A 22624-nucleotide genomic window follows, 5' to 3' on the forward strand; every position below is an offset into this window, starting at 1 on the left:
TGATTTCCTTTTCTATTAGCATGGGACTCCTGTAAGAATGATGTTTAAGCAGATTTCTTTCTAAGTTACACCTCAAAAGAACTCCAACTGCTATGTAAGAATCTTCCTAATTAACAACACATACTCTTGCTGAAAAATAACACGAATTTGACTGATTGAGTCAAATTTGGGCCTAAATACTCATGCTGACATATCTGGGGCTGAGGGCAGGAGGGGAGTGGAAGAATGAATTTAAATGTTTAAACTCAAAGTCTAGGCATGAATATATATGTTCTTCTTAAATGAAAACAGTTGACCTAGAATCACTGAAGAAAGACATGGTTCCATCCTACTCCTTAACCTTGCACTGGGAAATATTAAAGTAAATGACATTAATGGATATCCTCCTGAGTGATCTTACCATCCATATTCTAATTGAATCAGCCAGGGAATATACTTGTGCAAACTCCTCACCCAAAGACACCTTGCCTCCACTGTTGACTGGAAATGAGAGAAAGAAGAGTTCTGTTTATTTACAGCTCAATTTTCACACAACTCAATTACTTAAGTACTATTATGCTAGAGCCTTCCCTTCATCTCTTAGTCAATAGCTGGAATTATGCCTGTAGGAAGAAACAAGGAATAAGAGCTGTCAGCTTACATATGCCTTAAACACACAAACTGCACCTTGACAGAGTTATTTGCAAAGTTGAACTATGAATATCTTTCTCATCTCTTCCCAAAAATTGATGCCTGCAGTCCTAGAAAATGGAAACCTCTCCCTAGATATGCAAGTATCACAAATGCAAATGGGTATCAGAACAATCAAGGAATGCTCAGTACTAACTGGAAGCTCTACAGATGTATTTAGTTAGTAATTCTCTTCCTCTTTTGTTTTATGCTGTGGGTTTCTGGAATGGACTCTCAAGATCAATTTATAAAAACTGAAGACCTCACAAAGCAGTTTCCATCAAAACTGGCCTGACACTGACTATGGAGAGAAAGACACTCCCATTCAGGGTCTTCCCTCTCCCCTTTTTTAAACACCCTCTTCCTCCTCCTCTTCAGCATCACTTGCCCATAATTTGTGTGGCACAGGTGAATATGAGTCTGAAATTAGTCTGGCCCAACAGGACTAACAGATGAAGCTATTAACATAAGAGGAGGATGGAGTCCTTATCCACTCATCAATATTCTCCTGAGCTACCATGGTTTGAGAGTTAGATGAATTGTCAGACAGATAAAATGATTAAAGGCAATAACCACTTCAGTCATCAAGTCAGCCTTTGTATCAATCATGTTTACACACGTTTGTATAGCTCAATGGGAGATGCTTAGCTTCAGAATTGTGACAGAAAGTGAAAGCCTAAAATGAAACCCCTCAAAACCAAGTAACACATTACCCATTATTTCAGACATATCTACAGGCTTAATGGAAGGATGGTGTGAGTTAAACTTCCTCATTTTACCTACTGAAAACATGTAAACTGTAATACAATGGATGTTATACCAGTTAATAGTAAAACATTCTGGATGCTTTCAAAAATAAGAGTTTTTTTGAGGATGCCAAGGTCAGCTCCCACTGAAGAACATTTTGGGACGTAATTCACCCCCCCCTTCATCCCCATCATTTGTATCTGTAACCACCAGGAGCCACACTGTTCTGAATTAACACCCCAGAGGCTCTCACTACCGTCTGTGGGTACATCCTTATAAGCAGCTTATGATGGTTGTGAACATTTGAACAGAGCTCTGAAAAGCCTGCATTAATAAGAAATAAACACTCTAGAGAGAAGTCTCACCTAGTTCACCTAAATGATGACTTCTTCCTACAGAACATCTTTCTCCAAGTTGTCACACTGAGTTTTCAAAGTTTATCAACTGAACTATAACACAGCCTCTCACAAACTTTAAGCCTTCATTATTAAGAGAGTCTAATATTAGAGTTACCATATTTTTGAAGCTTCTCATATAAATCTGGAGTGAGATACACCAAAGCAGCAAATGTTGAGTTCACAGCTCGATCAACAGTAGAACCAGCAACTATATCTGTCTTTGGGGTCTGTTTTTTACATGCCTGTGTAAGTCCTTTGAAAAGTTCAGATTTTTGCCCACTGAAGTCCTGGGCAGGATCTGATTTTGCAAAGTCGATAAGAAAGTTACGGCAGTCATCTTGGTGAGAGCTCTTAACCTGGAAAGGGTGTCAGAAAGCAGATGTTTTAATGGTGTTGCAGCTCATTTCTATGCTTAAGTCAACTTGCAAAATAGATACTGTAGTGAGGCAACTTGATCTAATGAAAGATGTGCCTGCCCAAGGCAGGGAGGGTGAATCAGACCATCTCTGAAGGTCCCTCCCCACCATTCTATGATAATGGAAACTAATAAAGGGCACAGAACAACAGATTCTTTCCTCCTTGGTATTTGAAGGATCTAGAGAACAAGTCTTATGAGGACTGGCTGAGGGAGCTGGGGGTGTTCAGCCTGGAGAAGAGGAGGCTGAGGGGAGACATGATTGATAATAGGAGGTTATAGTGAGGTGGGGGTCAGTCTCTGCTCCCAAGTAACAAGTTATTGGACAAAAGGAAACAGCCTCAAGCTGCCCCAGGGGAGGTTGAGATTGGAGCTGAGGCAGAACTGTTTCCCTGAGAGGGGTGTCAGCCCCTGTGCCAGGCTGCCCAGGTTGCTGGGGGAGTGCCCAGCTCTGGAGGGATCCCAAAGCCATGGAGCTGAGGTGCTGAGGGCCATGGGGTAGTGGTGGGCTGGGCAGAGTGAGGGGAGGGACAGGACCTCATGATCTTAAAGGTGTTTTCCAACCAAAATGATTGTGAATTAAACAGCACAAGTGATAACAACTGTAGCACAACAGCACATGCTTCAGGATGTATCAGCCACTTAAGTTTGAAGGAAACTCTGTGATGCATGGGGATGTCACACCAATGAAACAAAAGCAGGGCTGCAGGTACCTCTTTTTTATCTTGCTGCAGTCTATTGCTTTGACTGGCTCCCAAGAGTGCCTCAGGACACATCTGATGCCTGAAGACAGGTTTCCACAGAGGAGAATTAAGAACTGATGTTACTTTCAAAGGAGGCAAGTCTGCTTCACTACCTAGTTCTGAGAGAAATTCAGACACTTCAGTTACTAAAATGCTTTTGTTCATTCTTACTGATTAACAAAAATAGTAAATATTAAACAACCAGTGGGGGGGGAAAGGATGCAAATGGCCTGAGTCATTTAATAACATTCTTTAACTTCTGCTTCTCTAATGTGGTACAGAAAACTGATGTACCCCTTCTCAATGATAGCATCAATATCTTATAGTGAAAGTATGACACATTAGGACTTTTGCTGCACTTACAACCATACAAATTCCCCAATTTGCAAGAGAGTTTAGAAGCTTTTCTCCTCCTAAAGACCTAATAATTTACTATATGTAAGTATGCTGATATTAAGAAAGAAAATATGCCATGATATGAACACTTCCCTGAATCACAACAGTGCCTGACTAATTTTCCATGGTAAATCACCTGATTGGAGCAAGAACTTTTACCTTATTTTATTTCTCCAAAGTGGTGAATTTATTCAGATTTAGGAAGCTGGATAGAAGTGTTCTGGTTGTGAAATTAAAGAATAAGTGACGTTTTTGTTCCCTTATGGCATCTCATGCTTTGTATTTTATCTTCAGTGGCCCAAATCCTGAGTGTACTCAGCTTGTGGAATTAGCAAAACTGAATTTGTCAGCTCAAATTTAAATAGATACCCAAATGCTGATGTGGAACTCTTAAAATATGTTCTAAGCTATGTATTTTTGTTTGTTTGTTTGCTGGTTCCTTATTCCCACCACTACCATGGGGTGGATCACAGCACTATGGAATCATTCTAAAAGGACAAGAAAAAAGATTGGGCAAACTGGTGTTACTTCATAACTGTGATTCAGCTTTGTATGATTACATTCAGGTGTTCATCTCTTCCTAACATTGGCTTCTGAATGTTAGAGAAACCACAGTGATCCCTGTAAGATTCTCAAGAGTAATCCTGCAGAACAGCAGCCAAACTTGCCACGGAAAGCTCCGTGACCAAACTCTGTCAAGCAGCTGTACAGCAAGTGTTCCATCTTCAGGCAAGAGACAAACACAACAGAAACCTTTCTCTTCACAAGGGATTTGCAACATAAGGTCCTTGTATCTCCTTTTTACAAGGCATCCCAAGTTCTGGAGCACTCACCTCGCAGAGATTTCAGTGCCATGCTGCGGGAAGCCAAGCGCCCCATCAGCCTGGAGACGAGCAGCTGTAAATCCAAGCCCCAAGAAACGGCAACATCTGGGAGGCCGTAAGCAGTGACGGAAAACTTGTAGCCCCACTCATTATTACTGCTGTCAGAGTGAAAGAGAAACTGCAGCCGTGGGCCAGCCTTAAAGGTCACTTTCTACAGAGCAACAAAACAGTCATTTTGCCAAATGTACATGACAGGAAAACATTGCAGGGTAATGAATTGCCTTCAGCAACTATGGTTTTTTCAGTATTACGTTCTGTCCATAACACATTTCCCCCACCACCTGAATGAGAAACCCACACTAATAAGCAGGTAACATTTCTATTCAATATTTAATGAGACATTTTATTCATGATTAAGCTTTAAGAAATCAGAGCCATCAAATAAAAGCAGCATCCCATGGGAATATGTGTCACAAGAAAGAATGTAGCTGCTGGAAGCACTATGCTTGCCTTGTGGTGTGAACAAATTGCAAGGGCAGTGCCAATGAGTAACTTTTTAGCCATGTAGTTACTGGCAGTTAATATGACTATTATTTTTCCTTTTGACTGACTGCTCCTTTGATAACAGCAGCAAAGAGGGATTCTCTGCTTATTCCCTCCTTTTATTTGCATCGTTGCAGACTTTCCTCCTCACCTCCTGCCCCCCTCCCATCTTTGAGAGGGAATGAAATTAAGGCATGGGAGCACACATCCTTTCAGACAATAGGTTTTCCACAAGAACCATAAACGTTTCCTAAGATTGGGTATATCACTTGGTTCAGAATTTTAAAGGTGCTCACCTTAGGCCACTTCTCAGTGTCAACCTTTGTATCATAACGAGTTTTTGCACCTCTGGCATCAGTAAACTCCAAGTAATCATACCTGTGGAAATTGCAATTCATTACTTCCAAATTGACTTGTTCAAGTTTAAGGGGGGAAAATGTTTGCTTTGGATTTTCACAAGTGCTGCATCTCAGTCACACCTTTTCTGAACCACACACATCTGCACTGCTTCACAAGAAACTCATTTCATGTTGTGGTGCAGTAGCCCCAGTAACACAGATCTGCTTTCCTAACCCTTCAGAATTGGTAATGGGTAATTTTAATTGGTAATTGAATTGGTAATGAGTAATTTTAACATTTGGCCTATGCCTTTAACTAACCAGGAGAGAGCAAGCTAATAGTTTTACCTAAAGAGGGCAAAATAAATACCACAGGCACAAGCTGTGCTGGTCACGGTCGTATTATACAGATCAAAGCCAAAGGAAAGAAGAACAGCACATCTGTATTTTTGCCAGAAGTGGCTTTCAGCATGAGAGGTCAATTCAAAATCACATATCACATAATGCAAAGGACAGTGAAGAAGCTGAAGTGGTGTGTCTGGACTGCAAGAAGTATTCCTTGCACACTGAAAGACGAATTGCCCCTCTGCAAATAGATATTGGAATCAAGCATAGCACAAGATTAAATTACCTCCTTTCAGTTTCACATTTTTCATCAAATTCAACCTCAAAGTAAGTTGCCCCATGACACAGGAAGACTGAGATCTCATGGCAGTTATTCTCATAGTTATGAGGTGATTCCATCGTCCACGTTCGCAACGCTACAGGCTGCTCCTGCTGCCAGCTTTCCATTTCTATCTGTAGAACAAAAATGCACTGAGATACAACTGTAAAACATTGCAAAAACAAATTACCACACTAGATTGTTGTGTCTATACTTTCAGGTTGCCAGATGTGCATACAAAGTGGCATTTTAAACGCTACAGCATTGATTTACACCTAAACTAAAGACACCCACAATAATCACGGTAAGGAAACACTCCTAAAGCAGAATTCATCTAGTCTACTGGAGGAGGAGACAGTCTCACAGCAGAAGTGTCTAAAAGCCTCTACATATTAACAAAAAGAGAGTCTGGATGACTAATGCAGATGTAAACGTCTACACTACAGACATAACAGACTTTATTTGCATCACCACAAGCAATGAAGTTACAAACCTTAAGCACATGCTATTTTTACCTTCCTGTTGATCCTCAGAATCCCTCCTTCCTATCTACCTCCTAAGGCTGCTCATTCCAGTTGCACTTTCTGGTCACTCTGTCCATCTTCTATATCAGTACAGACATATTTCTAGTTCTTCACTTAACATTTCATTACACATCCCATGCTTTTAGAAGCTTTCCAGCTCCTTTCAAGCACTCACCAAGATAATCACCTGAGTTCCCTACATCTTCCTTGCAATTTTGCTTTAGTTTCACTGTACTCAATAGCACCTCTATCTTTACTTACCTTATGAGGTTCACTACAAAGGCTTCTCAGTGGTTCTATCAAAGTGCTGAATCCCTGTAGCAGAGTACAGTATGGGATGTCTAAAGTGCAAAATTCCAACAAGAAGATGACCTAGGAGAAAGGACAGGGCTCATGAAAATGCACGTAACCACGGCCGTGCTACCCGGGAATGGGACGGAATCCCAACGTTCACTTACCAGCTGACGAGTTGCCATAGCAAAGACAGAGTTACTTATTTTTTCTACTATTGTTTTGCCACTATATTGAGATAAAAGTGACTGCAAAATCGTTCTGATATTTGACAGGAACTGGCCCACATCTAAAGAGAAAAAAAACCCTTAATAGCCACCTTAAGGATTTGCTACCACAACCTGCTTTATCAAACACTTAAGTGCATGGTGACGTGCACAAGAAGAGAGACAGCAGGAAAGGCTGCCCCAAGACAGTGACACTCAAGAATGAAAACAATTCAGAGAAGCTTTCTGTGATATTTCTATTGTGGAAACAGTTATGTTTATCAATGGTACTCTAAAAAAAAGAAGGTGAATGATGAGTAATTTCATCAAACGCTTCGAGATTGTTTCTATAATCTCAGTGTATCCAGTAGCCTCCATACACAACTAAGAAGTACAACTTAAGGAACAAGTGAGGCTAGGAAATTGTAGCTATAGCCTTACTTTTTAAATGTAGGACAGGAACACAACAAACATACATACATAAACAACATAGTAGGAAGTAATTTCACATAAAAATACACCTCCATTGAGTACTTGGACCAATTAACTACTCAATACTGAGTTGCTGCATTAGAAGAACTAAACCCAAACAGAACAGCGAACAAAGAAAATCCAAAGCACTTCAGCAAAACACCCCTTTGAAATGTCCAGCTTCTAAAGTTCCTTCCCCCTTGCTGTCACAAATATCTATTAAAACACATACATCACCACACAGAAGCTTATCAAAATAAGTGACACTTAAAGAAATGAAAGGTTCAAATGGAAGTTTTATACTGTTTGGCTTTTGGGGGATTCTTTTTTCCCCTCAATATTTGAGCCCCAAAAGTTACTGAAAAGTTTTCTGAAGATTCTCCCAACATAAAGTTATCAGCATGGCTAAAATTTTAAGTTGCTCAATATGCTTACAAATTCCTTCCTATGACAGTTATAAATCTGCCTCAGGCAAGCACTGGTGAACCCTTGTTACACTGCAATTTGCAAGATCACATTTTCAAGTCCTGTATTCCACCACACTTCACTCTGTATTCAATCCCAGCACTTACAGTTTTTCAGTATTTCTACTGCAAGATCCTTGTCTGAATCATCACTACCCTTAAGTTGCAGGTAGCACCACGAAAGGAGGCTACCTTGAACAGACCAGAATAAGGAAGACAAGACTGTGCCACTCTCTTGCTGTGCAACATCCAGCATCATCATTTCACACTGAAAAATAAAGAATGTAACAAAAGGATAACCTCTTCTGCTGCAGACATGACATAACATGTAGTAAGTTAACTGAGATGGATAATTATCCCACCTACCCCACAAAAAGGATTAAATGTAACTGACAAGCAGCACGTAACACCAGAAAGCAACTGATGCCTTTTGTTTTGATAAATGGCAAATTCAAGTAGGAATAGTTACATATGAGTCACTCAATGTTCTCAGCATATTTGTTTCTGCATATGTAAATGACCCTACTCCAGTTACACCTCCCTTAGTGCTGTGACCAATTCTAGCTCTCAATATGGGATGATTGCTTCTATTTCCTTGTGTTGATAGGGTGCCATAAAGTCTTTCCAATGCTAAGGAAAAATACCTGACCTTCTACATTACTTACCATAACTACTATGAAATGTTAATGCTTAAAGAAAACTGCTCTGATTCGTTGGAAAATCTAATCCTACAGACTTGAACTGCCATGACTAGTTTTATCCAGGATATATACATGTCAGGCATGCTGCTTGTTTGAATGTGTACAAAAATCACAGCAATGAAGTGAGAAGAGTGCAGTTACCTCTCTTGCTGCCACTAGCAGAAGGGTATCCATGACTGATAGCACTTCACTTATGTCAAAATTCGCAGACACTCCTTTCTCTGGTAGTAACAAGAGTCCACCTGGATCCTGATCACTATAAAGCAAAAGATCTTCTTAGTTACTAATGACAAGCAGCACAGATCCAGACCATAAATTTAGTTATCCTTGGGACAAATCTGTCGAGATCTTACTGTATCATTATCAAAAGTTTGGGTTTTGGGAACTCCAGACTCATTAAGCCAACACCAACCATCACAATGGATAAACACTTAAACTGGAAGACAGACTTAGGAGGAGCCCAAGAGCAACATACAGTGATTTCATCACCAATCTTGGACTATGTTTTATATACAGCAATCCAGGTAATGACCTGATTCAGCAGTAGTGTTCTCCTTGCTAAAGCAAGGTCAGCTGATTATTTTGGAGAATTATTTTGCAGAGGAATACCATTTCAAGACCCTTTACCTGAAGTGAGTACACAAGGATCTGAAGGCAAGATGTACAGATTGCTTATGTTCTTGGTCTGTGATGTTTTTCTAGAAAAGGAAAAATACTTATTTTTATTATATGTTCCTCCTCTGTGAGACAGAACTCTAATGTCTCAGTTCTACTGTTCATTTTTGGTAAGGAAGGCAGGATTAACTCCTTTCTCTATGGATAAACTGCAGAGGGAGAAGGGAGAGGGTAAAAAGAGGCAAAGAAAATTAAGTGTTTTTACTTTGGTGAGATAAAGTTTACACTATCTGACATCAAGAACTCAGATTTGTCCTCTTTTCTGCATACAGAAAGCAGATACTAAACTATCCATTCCTCATTTCATGGCTTACCATCATGGTGAAGAGCTGGTGTCTCCTGGTTTGTCTATCTGGGAAAAAGATTGCTGCTCCACTGAGCAAGGTGTTCTTAACTTCCTCTTTCAGCATTTTCATTGGCATGGAGTTACTGTCCCCCATATCCACCACTGCTCATGTAAAAAAGCAAAACAACCAAACACCACAATGACAAGGTCAAATTGATACTTCATTTAACACATTAGAGGCAAAGCCAAATGTGTAACCACACAGCTTCAAGCCCTTGCAATCCCAGTAAAACTAAATGAGGAGAAACTTGGGACTTTCAGCAAGATTTTTCTAAGGATGTATTTGCTCATTGAGTACATTAAGTCTAGGGACATTAAGACCTGACAAATATCAAAGGTAATAAAGTTTTCAAGATGTGACAGATTCTATATAAACTGCTTTATCTGTAGTTTGGTTTTCAGGAGACTGCTACATTTGACTTTTTAACTACATTACACTTGAATAAAGAGTGAGCCATCCTACTTCCAGTGAAATCTAATGTGTAACCCCCATTCTCCTCACTGGCTCCACTATCTTCCCTGTGAAAATATCTTTTCCCAAACCTGTAACACACTTGTAAGCCAGAACAGACAAAACAGTTAATACATTCAATATAAATTACCTTCACACAAATGTCTGTAAAGCTCTTCTGCAGCTTCTGTGTGACCAGATGTTTTGCTCTGAGAAGCTTCTTGAGGTTTAGCAGTTTTACTGTCTTCAGTAAGCACAGAGAAGCAGCTCTGGAGAAGCTGCAATAGCAGTGTTTGAGCAAAGATACATTCTTCTCTTGGGCTGTAAGAAAGCATAAAACAAACAGAAGCAAAAACAAGAAGAGAAGCTCTTTTGCACCAAATAGATTAAAAAAAGAGTAAAGAGCACATAGCCAAAAAAAAGTATAGCTACCAGCTAAATTAATCTACATTTCAAGCTTCCACACAGCATTATAGTCAAAGAGCCATATGGCAGCAGCAGGAAAATGTTATTTATGTAAATGATGTAGTTTAGGAAGAAACTGCTGCAACTGAACCAAGCATACTTTATTTATACATACACACACAGATTAGGGCTTCACCACACAGCAAAGTAGAAGACACTTACTTTTGGTGAAGTTTATTGTAAAAATTCCAGAACAGCTGCAAATCAAGGCCTGTGAAATCTAAAAATGACTTGTATTTTAATCCACCCTCCTTCTGTTGAACCTTAAAAAGGAAAAGAAAATGAAGGATTGGAAAATTAACTCTACACAGAACACATTTCTAAGACTAAATCCCTGAGGGCTGAGCTTAAAGCAGCCCAGTTTCCCATAAATCTGCAGCTAACATGAACCCTAGCACAAGTTCTTTCTTGGATATTTCAGTGTCTAAGTGTGACAAGCTCATGCTGAAACCTTTTCTTTCATAGAGCTACTATTAGGATTTTCTCCTCTTTCTAGATATCTAGTCCCCCATCCCAAAAGACTTTATAACCTCTACCTCTTGATCTAATTTGATTGAAAGCAAGTAATAGCCTGTCATGGTTTAATCCCAGCCAGCAACTATGCACCAGACTCTCATTCACTCCCCACACTCAATGGGATAAGGGAAGAGAATTGGAAAGGTAAAAGTGAGAAAACTCATGAATTAAAGTAAACAGCTTAATAATAGAAATAATAATAACTAATAGTAATCATCTTGTAATGAAAAGCAAAGTAACAGAGAGAAATAAAACCCAAGAAAGATGTGTGATGCAAATTAAACCAACTGCTCACCACCAATTGACTGATGCCCAGCCACTCCCCCTGCCAACTGTCCCCCCAGCTTTAGAAGCTGAGCATGATGTTCTATGGTCTGGGGTAACCCTTGGGTCAGTTGGGGTCAGCTGTCCCAGCCATGTCCCCTCCCAACTTCTTGTGCACCCTCAGCCACCCTCAGCCTGAGGTTTCCTCAGGCTTCTGGGGTGGTGTAAGGAGAAGAAAAGGAACTAAGAAGTAAAAATACCAGGTCCTGTGCCAGCTGCTGGATGAAATGAAGTGTCCTCAGGAGAAGAGTTGTGCCACAAACTGTGTCGACATCAGTTTTGCTGCACTGCAAGCAGTTCATGCCTGTACTGGGTTCACCTCGCTTCGGCCGGAGATACCCAAAAACATTCAGGCCCTGAACTCCAAGTCGCTCTGCTGTGTCTTCTCTTGTGCACAAGAACTTTATCATCAAGTACTAGAAGGATACAAACACAGAACAAAATTTGTTTATAAAAGCTAGTAGAAATTTGCCTTTTAAAAGCCCTAAGTGCACATCTGAATGGCGGGTGGCAGCAGGCTGGGGCAGCACTTTTCTCTGTTGTATCCAGTGACAGGACAAGAGGTGATGGACAGAAGTTGGAACACAAACAGTTCCATTGAAACAGAAGGAAAAACTAATTGTGAGGGTGAGGGAGCCCTGGCCCAGGCTGCCCAGGGAGGGTGTGGAGGCTCTTTCTCGGGAGGTTTCCAGACCCACCTGGACACGTTCCTGTGTGACCTGACCTAGGTGGAGTTGCTTTGGCAGGGGAGTTAGACCAGATGATCTCTGAAGGTCCCTTCCAACCTCCACCATTCTGTGATTCTATGACTCCACAATCCCTCTGGGCAGCCCCTTACAGTGCTCCCTCACCCTCTCACTGAAGAAGTGCTTCCTTGTGTTACTTTGGAATCTCTTCTGTTCCCACTTGTACCCATTGCCTCCTGTCCTATCATTGGCCATGAATGAGAACAGCCTGGCTCCATCCTCCTGCCCTTTACAGATAAAACCACCAGACTGTGCATTGAATTTGATACTGAAGCACCATTTAACTACAGTTACATATGTGTACACACAGAAAAAATGAATAAAGCTCAGAGAACAAAAGTAACATCACCCATTGAACTGAAAGCCTGTTGATTTTTACCTCTACCCAGAGGTAGAGGTAAAAATCTACCTCTACTGTCCTTGCACGAAAGAGAGCTACATTTATTTTAATGGGCATGACACCAGTGCACAGAGATGAGCCTCTGATCACAGTGACTGGCACAATGGATTCTCATGGCTTCTTACCTGGGAAATTCTGCATTGCTGCATTTTGACATCAACTTCATCCCATTCCTCTTCTACTTCGAACCAGCCAATAGGATCATCATCTCCCAAATCATCAGATGAACAATTACTTCTGTGTAAAAAAAAAGCAGAACAAGATTTGTAAAGAAAAACTTTAAAGAACCTGTGAAACTGCTGATATACTACTGATGATTATTTTTACCAGTTGTGGCTATAAAGATGAGAGAGACAACAGAAACTTTCACATATCCAAACCTTAGCACGAGCAGGGTAAGAAAATTAAGGAAATCTTTTTAGTCGTGACCCCTAACCTGCCCTAACTCCTAAGCAGCAGCTTTGAGAAAGTAATTGCTTGAAGTTTAATTAACAGAATCACAAAATCTCAAGGGCTGGAAGAGACATGGAAAGCTCATGCAGTCCAACCTCCCTGCCAGAGCAGGACCACCTAGAGTAGGTCACACAGGAACTGATCCAGGTGGGTTTTGAACTTTAACCTCTGATCTTCCCAGAAGTTATTATCAGTGATTTGCACATCCAGCAGAAACTTTGTTATATCTCTTTTTAAACAAGTCTTTAAATCAAGAGGCTGAAGACAACAGCTGTATACAGATTTCCTCAAACACATCAAATTGAGGCTGATTAAAATCAAACAAGTAACAAACAAAGTTGTTCAGAACACTTCTCAGTAGTTCAAGTGGCATTGCAAAAAGGTCTCATACAACATTTACTTTGCATCATTCATCACAAAAAGCCCACCTATACCTGTTTCTTAAAAATTGCTTGAATTCCCTCAGCTTCCACTTGTCATAGCTTTCAAACCTTCTGAAGTGTTCCTCTGCGTGGAACTTGTCCGAAGCACTATTATAAGCAAACACCAGCCCACACTGGGCCCCAATGTCACCTCGTCTGACCTGAAAGAACAGATCCAGAGCAACCTGTGAAACAGCTGACAAAAGAAGGTGTTGCTTTCACAGAAAAAAAAAAGTCACTGAAAGCAACTAAATACTGACAACACTGATGTCTGGAATGAGACTTGTTACCTAAAGAAAAATGAAACACATTTAGAGAAATGTGAGAACTCACTGAGCCAGCACCAGGAGCACAGGTGATATTTGCTGCACTTGGCACTCTGCTAGAACCCTAACATGAACTGCACTCCACTTACTGAAACAATACACAGAATTAGAATGAGAATTGATTTCAAAACACAAACTTATCTATCCCAGTATCACTACACTGGAAACCAGCTCAGCTGTCTCTCCAGCAACAATTAGAATGTACTTGCCAGAAGTCACACATGTAAAGGAAGGGTGGGGGTTGGAAGGGACTTTTAGAGATCATCCAGTACAACCCCCCTGCTAAAGCAGCTCCACCTAGATCAGGGGGCACAGGAACGTGTCCAGGTGGGTTTGGAAGCCTCCAGAGAAGGAGCCTCCACACCCTCCCTGGGCAGCCTGGGCTAGGGCTCCCTCACTGAAACACTGAAACAGTTTTTCCTTCTGTTTCAATGGAACTTTTTGTGTTCCAGCTTCTTTCCATCACCCCTTGTCCTGTCACTGGATACAACAGAAAAAAGTGCTGCCCCAACCTCCTGACACCCACCATTTAGATATTTGTACATACTAACACGATCTCCCCTCCATCTCCTCTTCTCCAGACTCAACAGCCCCAGGTCCCACAGTCCTTCCTCCTAAGGAAGATGCTCCAGTCCCCTGGAGTCAACTCTACCGTTAGGGAAAACAGCAAGCCTTCTCCTTGAAAAATCAAAAAGGAATTACATACCTTTACTCTAATTTGTGTCACTTGAAATGAAGATTCAGTTCCAGTAGAGAGAATGATACTTGCCCTGGTCTTCCCAGTTTCAGTAAGAAAACCTAAAGCAGCAGTAGGAATGGAATGGGGTTGGAAGGACTGTTAGCAAAAGCTGTTTGAAAGAGAATCCTAAGATTGCAGACTAAAGGGGGGAAAACAAAACCACTGTTGCTTTTCTAGTGAAATGCTCATTAGGAAGTGTTTCCAAATAAAACAGTGAAAGGCAAGTTAAAAAAACCCAACTGCTTCATGTTGTTATACACTCCCACAGAGTACACACAGGTGTCTCCAGCCACTGGCTCTCCAGAGCATCTACAGCTATTTCAAGAGCATTTCCCCACTGGAGATTACTAGCAACTCCCAAATATTTCTTTGGCCTATAGCTCTGTTCAGTAATGAAAATCACTGCTCCCCTGACTGTGAGCCATAAAACATCAGAAGGCAATCCACAAAACAACTAAATAAACCCAAGCAATAAACATGCACATGAGAAGGGATAAAAGAAACATTTGGAAGGTGACTGACTTTCAGCCATAAAAGCTTTCCTTCACCTGAGCACTGCACAAGACCAGATGTAACTTTACATCAGTGGCATTTAACTTAAAGAAGGTCAAGAAACACAAACTTCTTCTTCAGGTTGTATCCAAAAACATTGCATTAACAAAGACAGGCTTTAAAGGAGGTGGTTCTGTGCAGTCAGTGGAAATGTCAATGATTTCTACCCTCTCTCCATCAATATTTGGGAAACTGGCAGTGAGTGACTCATAACTTCAACTCACAAAATGTGCTCTGCTATAACTCTCTGACAGCTCACTGCACATTTCCACACAGCATATCAATGTTTCTCCTCAAAATTCAATCTTTGTTTGTTTTGACAATAAACTGGGTCTTGAGAAATTTCACCTTGTTGTGAAACAGAATTGACACCTTGTTTTTTGTTTCAGCTGAGTTTGTTTATAATCATGGATCTTCCAGATCATAAAACTGCCCAGTAGTACCAAATACATGTGCTATGACACCCCAGCCTTCAGGCCTTGAATAATGCAGATTTTAAGCCCAGGTTCTTACCATCCCCAGTCCATGGCTCAACAAGGAGGTTTTCAGGCCCTGATTTATCTTCTTTTCCCTTCACATCACATGCTTGCAGAGTCAGCTGTAACGGCTTTCCTAAGTGAGAGAACCAACAGGTTTATCAAATTCATGACATAGAAAGCTTATTTTCCAGCTTTAAAGTTCTTCACACAGAAAACAACTGAAAAACATTACAATACAGTGACATTTTTGCATTGTCAGACAAAAAAAAGGGGAAGAAATTGGAGCATCTTACTCTAAAGCAGCTCATGGTTTGGATACAGACAAAAGGACAATGAAAACCACAACACTAATGTTTTTGCAGCTGTGCACACTTGGGAATTCACTACACATGAAATGCCACTCTTGCCTCACAAAAAGCAGCAGCTACTCTGCAAAAAGCAAAGCAATTTTCAAAAGTTTTGAAATTAAATCTTGATGCTGTAACTATAAAAGAATTAACAGATTCTTTGGCACAAGCCAAGAAGTTCTGACAAAAAACAATATAGCCAAGGGCAACCAGAGGGGAAAGCTCTTCATAAGATACTAATTGTCATCACAGTAGCTGCCACCTGAGAAAGTACAGATTTATCACACAAGTGCAGTCCGTACAGCAAAAGCTTACCACCTTATGTCAGACCATGCACAGCTCTACACTGATGTCATATCTCAGGCTGATTCAGAAAAGTGAAAACAAAAGAACTGCAAATAGATGTTAATGGCCTTACAGCTAAGGCACATCACAAATTTGGGCATGGTGCCTGCAACAGAGATCACTTACTGAGGCTAAACACACAAAAAAGTGTGTGATTGGAAGAATAGAAATACTTGATGTCACAGATTCATAGAATCTGAAGGGCTGGAAGGGACCTGGAAAACTCATCCAGTGCAACCCCCCTGCCAGAGCAGCATCACCTAGAGCAGGGCACACAGGGACTCATCCAGCTGGGTTGGAATGTCTCCAGAGAAGGAGCCTCCACAGCCCATCTGGGCAGCCCCTGCCAGTGCTCCCTCACCTCAACAGGGAAGTTTTTCCTTGTGTTTCTTTGGAACCTCTTCTGTTCCAGCTTGTGCCCATTGCCCCTTGTCCTACCATTGGCCATCACTGAGCACAACCTGGCTCCAGTCTCCTCACACCCACCCTTTATGCATTTGTAAACATTCATGAGCTCACCCCTCAGGCTCCTCCAAGCTGAAGAGCCCCAGCTTCCTCAGCCTTTCATCACAAGGGAGATGCTCCACTCCATCACCTTTGTGGCCCTGCACTGAACTCTCTCCAGCAGCTCCCTGTCCTTCTGGAACTGAGGGGCCCAGAACTGGATACAACATTCCAAATCAGCCTTGTACACAATACAAATACTATCACCACCTTGACATGGTGGTCACTATCTACAAAGGTCATGTTTTCTCCCTCAAGATGATGCCACCTGGTTCAATTCTTAGCTCATAGGAATGGGATCTAAATCCCTAAACTTCAGGGCAGCTCAGCTTCACAGGCTATCTCCTCGGGACGAGTTGTTAATTTAGAAGCCTTGTCTAGTTGTAAACCCCAAGCAGAACAAGTAAAACAACTCAAAGCTGCACATTGTGGTCAGTATGGATAGTAAAGGATCCAGCAATTATTCATTTACCGTATTTATACAGCAGGTTCTGTCTAACTGTTGCCATGGAAGCAATCAGGGATGAAGCCTTGTATGGAGTGTCCAGATGATCAGAGATTGCACAAAGGGAACTTAGCACTTTAGCGACACTCCCCCTGGCTAAGGCAAAGGCCAAGAGTGTAAGTTCAACCTCTGGAGTAGTACAACAACTGAGGAGGGAAAAAAAACACAAACAAAAAAACCACACAACAGTATGAAAAGAAAACTCAGGACACTGCTTTTAAAGAAAAAGATAATGCTCACACAGAAAAATCTAAGGTGCCTATTTCTTAATGTCTTTGATTTTTTCAAGATACTAAAGGAGCAGGTGAATAAACACGAGATAATTTGCTAAACAAATTCTTCTAAACCATTTTCCACCACATCAAAACACACCAACACAACCTCACCTTGTTATTCTGATTAGGAAGCTGTCGACTTCTTTCAAAACATTTGGAGACAAGAAGTTTGAAAAATCTGTAGAGCCTGGTGTTAGGGATAGAGGTGGCATGTGTTGCAGTGCTTTCCTAGTAGAAAGGACAGAATAGAACATCAGAAAACCAGACAGAATCAGAGAAAGCAGCCTTCTAAAGGGAATGACACATTTGAACCTTCATGCTTTAAGTGAGCGGGTCTCTACAGATAGATTTTGAGTGCAGAAAATCTATTTACACAGAGAATCAGATCAAAAGGTTAAAAGAGTTTTGCACTCTAGGTTGGGACAGTTCAATGACTGCTAGGTAATCTTTATCTCAGCCTCAAAACCTGAGATTTAATGAGACAAATAAATCAAGGGGTTCTGAATTAAATCTGTGACAGCATCAGAACTGCCTTAGTGTCCAACTACTGCTTCATAAGTCTAGAACTAAGAGACCCTTAATAAAGGGGAAAATGCCTTTACATTCCTTCACAACAATTACAGGAACTGAAAGAAAAACCTCAGGTGAGAATTTTTGTCTGATTTCCTAAGATGATGTAATAACCCCTGAAAACAGGAGTTTTAAAGTAGTTTCATCAAGGTCAAGCTACACAATACTAAAGCTTGGGGTTTCACTTTATAACTGCAGCCACTGAATTTGTAATTCCTGAATGCACGTTTTTAGCCACGACTTCCTTCACAACTTTCAGGCACGTTGTATTTCTAACAAATCTCTAAACTGTAGGAAGACTGAAAGCTCTCAGTTTTAATAAGTCTTGGAACTATGAACTTTCCTCAGATGCAAGCACATATTAAAGTTATCTAAGCAGGTTTCACAGATGACAAATTAAGGCTAGGCTTAATGGACTTTAGCCTATGGTACTCACTAACCTAATGACAGCAGTGCTGTTAGGTGGTGGCATCATGTTAAATAAGCTCTATAAAAGTTGATGTGGGTGTGTAGCAATTTTGTTAAGATTCCAGTTCTTCAAGTCATCGTGTGTTTGGCAGCCAAACAAGGAAATGTTACAGAGAAAATGGCCAATCACCACAAGCAGATATCTGCACAGAGCTATCACATACACCCAGATATATCCCCATGGATATGATAAGGCATTACACTGGCAAAAAACTGCTGACAGTTCAACTAAATTAAGCTCCATTCATAAGCAGAAGGTGTTTAATGTTTCTAATCAATAAAATAAGGGATTATTTTAGGCTTCTTGAAATCATTAAAAGCTAAAGGATAGGTAAACCCCCAGATTACTCTGTGTCCATTCAATTGCAGCTTAACAACTAGATTAGCCACAATGGCTAAGAGATTACACTTGCTCCAGTATGTGCAAATGGATAAAAAAAAGAAATATCAGAGTTTGAACAGTGTGATAGCTGGCAAGATGTTTAAACACCTTAATGGAGGGAGTGGAAACCAGTTACACAAGAGATCGGTCTAATAAAGCTGCAAGCTGGTTTTTAACATGAAAATCCTCCCCCTGGAAGTTTGGTACTTACTGAGTATTTTGTAAAATAGTGTGAACAAATGCTGGATTTGTTTCCATGGAAGCTGTTACCAGAGAGGTCAGCAGAGACCAGTACCAGATGGCAGAAGCATCGCCCACAGAGACTTCCACCTTCTTGACCCTTTGAAAGCCCACAGTCCTGAGTCCATGGATTCTGGTGTCACACCCATCACTAAGGCAACGCTTGATGTTTATCTGTACATCTGTCAAAACACAAAGCAGATTTTTTTCCCCCATTTCTTCTGATCTAGATCTAGAAGAATCTAGGTATTTAAGACAATAATTGCTGCAAAAGCTCTTAGAAACATAGCAGACTTGTCACAGCACTCCCACATACAGAAAACTACATGGATGTGTTTCCTCACTGTGCACCTGATGGTTTGGAGAATGTAGCTTTTGAGTAGCCTTTGTGATCCATTACATATTGTATGGCTAGAAATCAGGCAAAAATGTACCACCTCAAAGACCCTCAAAGTGGAAAGCACATTATTTCACTGGTACCTTTCTACCTACATGTAGAAGAAGTGTCTGGGAGCGATAATGAACAAGAGAGGAAAAAAGTGTAAAGTCTAAAACCAAAGTTTTCAGTTTATATAACAATTTCCATGTTAAGTTCTTGACTATTTTGCACAGATAACGTGGTGCTAGTTACTTTTGAGGAACAACATCTTTGCTGCCTGCTTCTGTGGCAGTGAAAGTTCATCTTAGTGAAAAGCACTCATTTGAACTGAAGGGACAAAATTTCTGAAGCTCACGAAACCATCTTAGGAAGGAGCAGCTTTGCTTTGATTGATTCCAATATAGCACTCTGAGATCTAGCAGACATAAAAATAACACTACTTAAAACCCCTTAGCTTCAAACCTGCTGTACAAAAATCATCTGACCAATTTCAGAGTTTTCCTACGAGAAAAAAGCTGCTCAGAAGCAGATTTTTTGCTAGACACTATCAGCAAACATATGCTTCCACTCTGCAAGCAAAGATATTTTTATATTGACCTGTGTCTTCAAACTGAGAAGCTAAAACTGCATCTTTAGTCATCCCAGCTCTTCGACCCTTAGTCCAAGTTACAGACAGGTGCCATGGAAACACAGAAGACTCTTATAGGCTGGATATTAAACAATTAAAACAATTAAACATTTCCCCACCCAAGGACGAGGGCAAAAGTTTCTGCTCTAACAACTGACATTGCAACACATCATTCTATGATCTACCCAACCTTTCAGCTTCAGAAAAAAAGCAGCAAAACAATATACCAATGTTATCTTTATTGACTCACACATCTGACTAATGTTAGCGTTTTCCAACAGTGTTACGTAGCCAGTGATATTGCTCGGAATGTGAACATCTCGGACCTCCTGAAGATTGCTGGCATTCCTTCCCACTGCCACTGTGACTTGCTGTGGCATGTAACTCTGGTCATTAGCTGCCACTGCAATGGACAGATGTCTCAAAACAACATCTGGTTTCATCTTTAAACTGCAAAGCAAAGAAGATAAAATGGTTGTCAAGAGAAGGCAAGTCAGGCACTCCGCTTGCAGCTAAGCATCACCCAGTCTGTGCTTCTACAAACACAAATTACCTAATGCCTCACAGGTGTTACCCAGCCCATATCATGGGGAAAGAGTCAGAAAACTTGTAATTGCCTTAAAAGATGGTCACCTCTGATAGTTAAGACTGTAAAACTTTCTACCTTTCAGCTTTTCAATCAAGAATTGCAGATGGAGACAGGAGTGAGAATGTGTGAGGGGAACAACTCTGCAGACACCAAGGCTGGTGAGGAAAGAGGGGGAAGGAGGTGCTCTAAGGGCTAAAGCAGATGTTCCTCTACAGCCCACAGTGAAGGCAGTAAGGCAGGCTGAGCCCCTGCAGCCATGGAGGCCACTGCACAGGATCCCTGAGGGTGAAGGAGTGGCAAAGACGTGATGAACTGGCCACAACTCCCATTCCCCATCCTCCTGTGCCACTGGATGAGGAGGAGGCAGAGAATATGTGACTGAAGTCCAGGAAGAAGAGAGGGGTAGGGGGAAGGTGTTTTAAGATTTAGTTTTATTTCTCATTATCCTACTTTTATTGGATTGGTAATAAACTCATTTCCCCAAGTCAAGCCTGTTTTGCCCGTGATGGACACCACTGAGTGATCTCCCTGTCCCTACCTCCACTCATGAGCCTTTCCTTGTATTTTCTCTCCCCTGCCCAGCTGAGGAGCAGAATAACACAGCAGCTTTGGTGGGCACCTGACATTTAGCCAGGGCCAACCCACCACAACACCCCACTAGCTGTAGACCCAAGGACTGCCAAGCCCCCAGCTCAGCTCAACATTGCGGTGTCACTCACCGTATCCAATGCGAGCGGGCGCTGCCGTCCGACTGCCAGAAGGACGTCGTCTCTCCATTTGTCATCTTGTCAACGTCAGCAGAATTGGATGAGGTTTCTATGTGAGTATAGCACTTTGTGACAGACTTCAGTGTGTCTGACTCCTGATTAACATTCAACTCATTGGGGTATTCTGTAAAGACAAGTGGTCACTGTAAGATTCCTCTTTTGCCTTTCTAACAATTACTCCATCTAAATTGACTTGTTGGCACAGAGCAGAGCTCCTGAAGTGTTTCTGACAGAATACAGAAGAAAGCAATGCTTCACTTCAGATGAAATGGCAATAATCTCCAGCTACCACTTGCAGTATGAAAACATCTACTCTGCCAGGAGTTCAATAGCCTTTATCTCCTCCTTTCATAACAGGCTTCATCATTGCTTTTATTATCATTACTATGCCAAAATACAAAGCAATGAGAGGAAGAAGTCAAATACAACAGAGAAAACCTCAATTCAGCCATTCTAGGGAAGGGACAGAGCAGACTGTTTCCCCAGGGAATTTTATCTATTTCAATTAAACTGCAGAGGTCTGAAAATATCAAGTCAAGTTGTGAAGAAAAGAACTGCTCCCTCTTGGAAGACCACTGGGACAGTCCCCACTGAAATACAGCAAGAAGTTCACTACCTCTACTCCAAAACAATAGTCTTTTAAAACACCTAACAGTCAACTTCATAAAACATTCACCTTCACGTGGAAAATATGTCTCCAGCAACTAGCAGAGATATTTGACTGAACAGAGGTTGCAGATTAGTAATGATCACTCTGAAACAGGTCAGGAGAAAGATGACAGACATCCAAGACTGTTACTCAGAAAATCAACGTATGTGCCTCAAGAAAACCAGACAAGTCCACAGAAACACGCAGATCAGCTTCATAAAAAGTCATGTCTGACCAAGATTACACAGAAAATCAAGTGGGTTTTTTAATGTCCTAGTTCTCGTTGTAGTACCATCCTGAAAGAAAAGAAAGATATGCCATACCTTTTTCTTTTAGGAGAAGTCGATCTAAAGAATCTTTGAGCACAGAAGACCGCATGGTACAGATGTTGTTGAAGTACTCCAACACTGGGTAAGGGATGGCAGTGCTAGAAATTCGATTCCTGTGCAGGAACCTCAGTATCATGGAAGCGTGAAGGCCAAGACGCTCTTTTGATTCAGAAAATATATCAATAAAACCTAGAAAGAGACATTGTTTCTATCTTAGCTGCAACGTCTGACTTGACCAAGTCAGCATTTCCCCCCTCTACATCTTATTACTAGGTAAATCCAAACCAAGTACAGGGGCCAAGGTTGGAACTACATCCCATTGGATGACAGAGCTCAAGTTGGCAACTCTACAGCAGGAC

The 22624-nt window shown here is 41.1% G+C and overlaps 1 protein-coding gene across 3 annotated transcripts in view; it reads right to left on the minus strand.

Annotated features, from left to right (window-relative positions):
• ZZEF1 (zinc finger ZZ-type and EF-hand domain containing 1) overlaps positions 1-22624 on the minus strand; it is a 56927-nt gene that overhangs the window by 28342 nt on the left and 5961 nt on the right. For all 3 annotated transcript variants that reach the window (XM_062012134.1, XM_062012135.1, XM_062012133.1), the window contains exons 3-27: positions 22260-22454; positions 21240-21411; positions 20182-20381; positions 18896-19106; positions 17376-17492; positions 16957-17135; positions 15323-15421; positions 14225-14316; positions 13205-13353; positions 12443-12554; positions 11372-11587; positions 10494-10594; positions 10018-10187; positions 9384-9517; positions 9022-9092; positions 8536-8650; positions 7802-7961; positions 6720-6841; positions 6523-6633; positions 5705-5871; positions 5032-5113; positions 4202-4403; positions 2943-3091; positions 1930-2170; positions 401-480 (exon numbers count right to left, since the gene is read on the minus strand). In XM_062012134.1, coding sequence (XP_061868118.1) covers positions 401-480; positions 1930-2170; positions 2943-3091; positions 4202-4403; positions 5032-5113; positions 5705-5871; positions 6523-6633; positions 6720-6841; positions 7802-7961; positions 8536-8650; positions 9022-9092; positions 9384-9517; positions 10018-10187; positions 10494-10594; positions 11372-11587; positions 12443-12554; positions 13205-13353; positions 14225-14316; positions 15323-15421; positions 16957-17135; positions 17376-17492; positions 18896-19106; positions 20182-20381; positions 21240-21411; positions 22260-22454 — 3647 coding nt within the window. The remainder of the gene's footprint in view (positions 1-400; positions 481-1929; positions 2171-2942; positions 3092-4201; positions 4404-5031; positions 5114-5704; positions 5872-6522; positions 6634-6719; positions 6842-7801; positions 7962-8535; positions 8651-9021; positions 9093-9383; positions 9518-10017; positions 10188-10493; positions 10595-11371; positions 11588-12442; positions 12555-13204; positions 13354-14224; positions 14317-15322; positions 15422-16956; positions 17136-17375; positions 17493-18895; positions 19107-20181; positions 20382-21239; positions 21412-22259; positions 22455-22624) is intronic.

Source organism: Colius striatus, chromosome 20, assembly GCF_028858725.1.
Source record: "Colius striatus isolate bColStr4 chromosome 20, bColStr4.1.hap1, whole genome shotgun sequence".
Taxonomy (NCBI): Eukaryota; Metazoa; Chordata; class Aves; order Coliiformes; family Coliidae; genus Colius; species Colius striatus.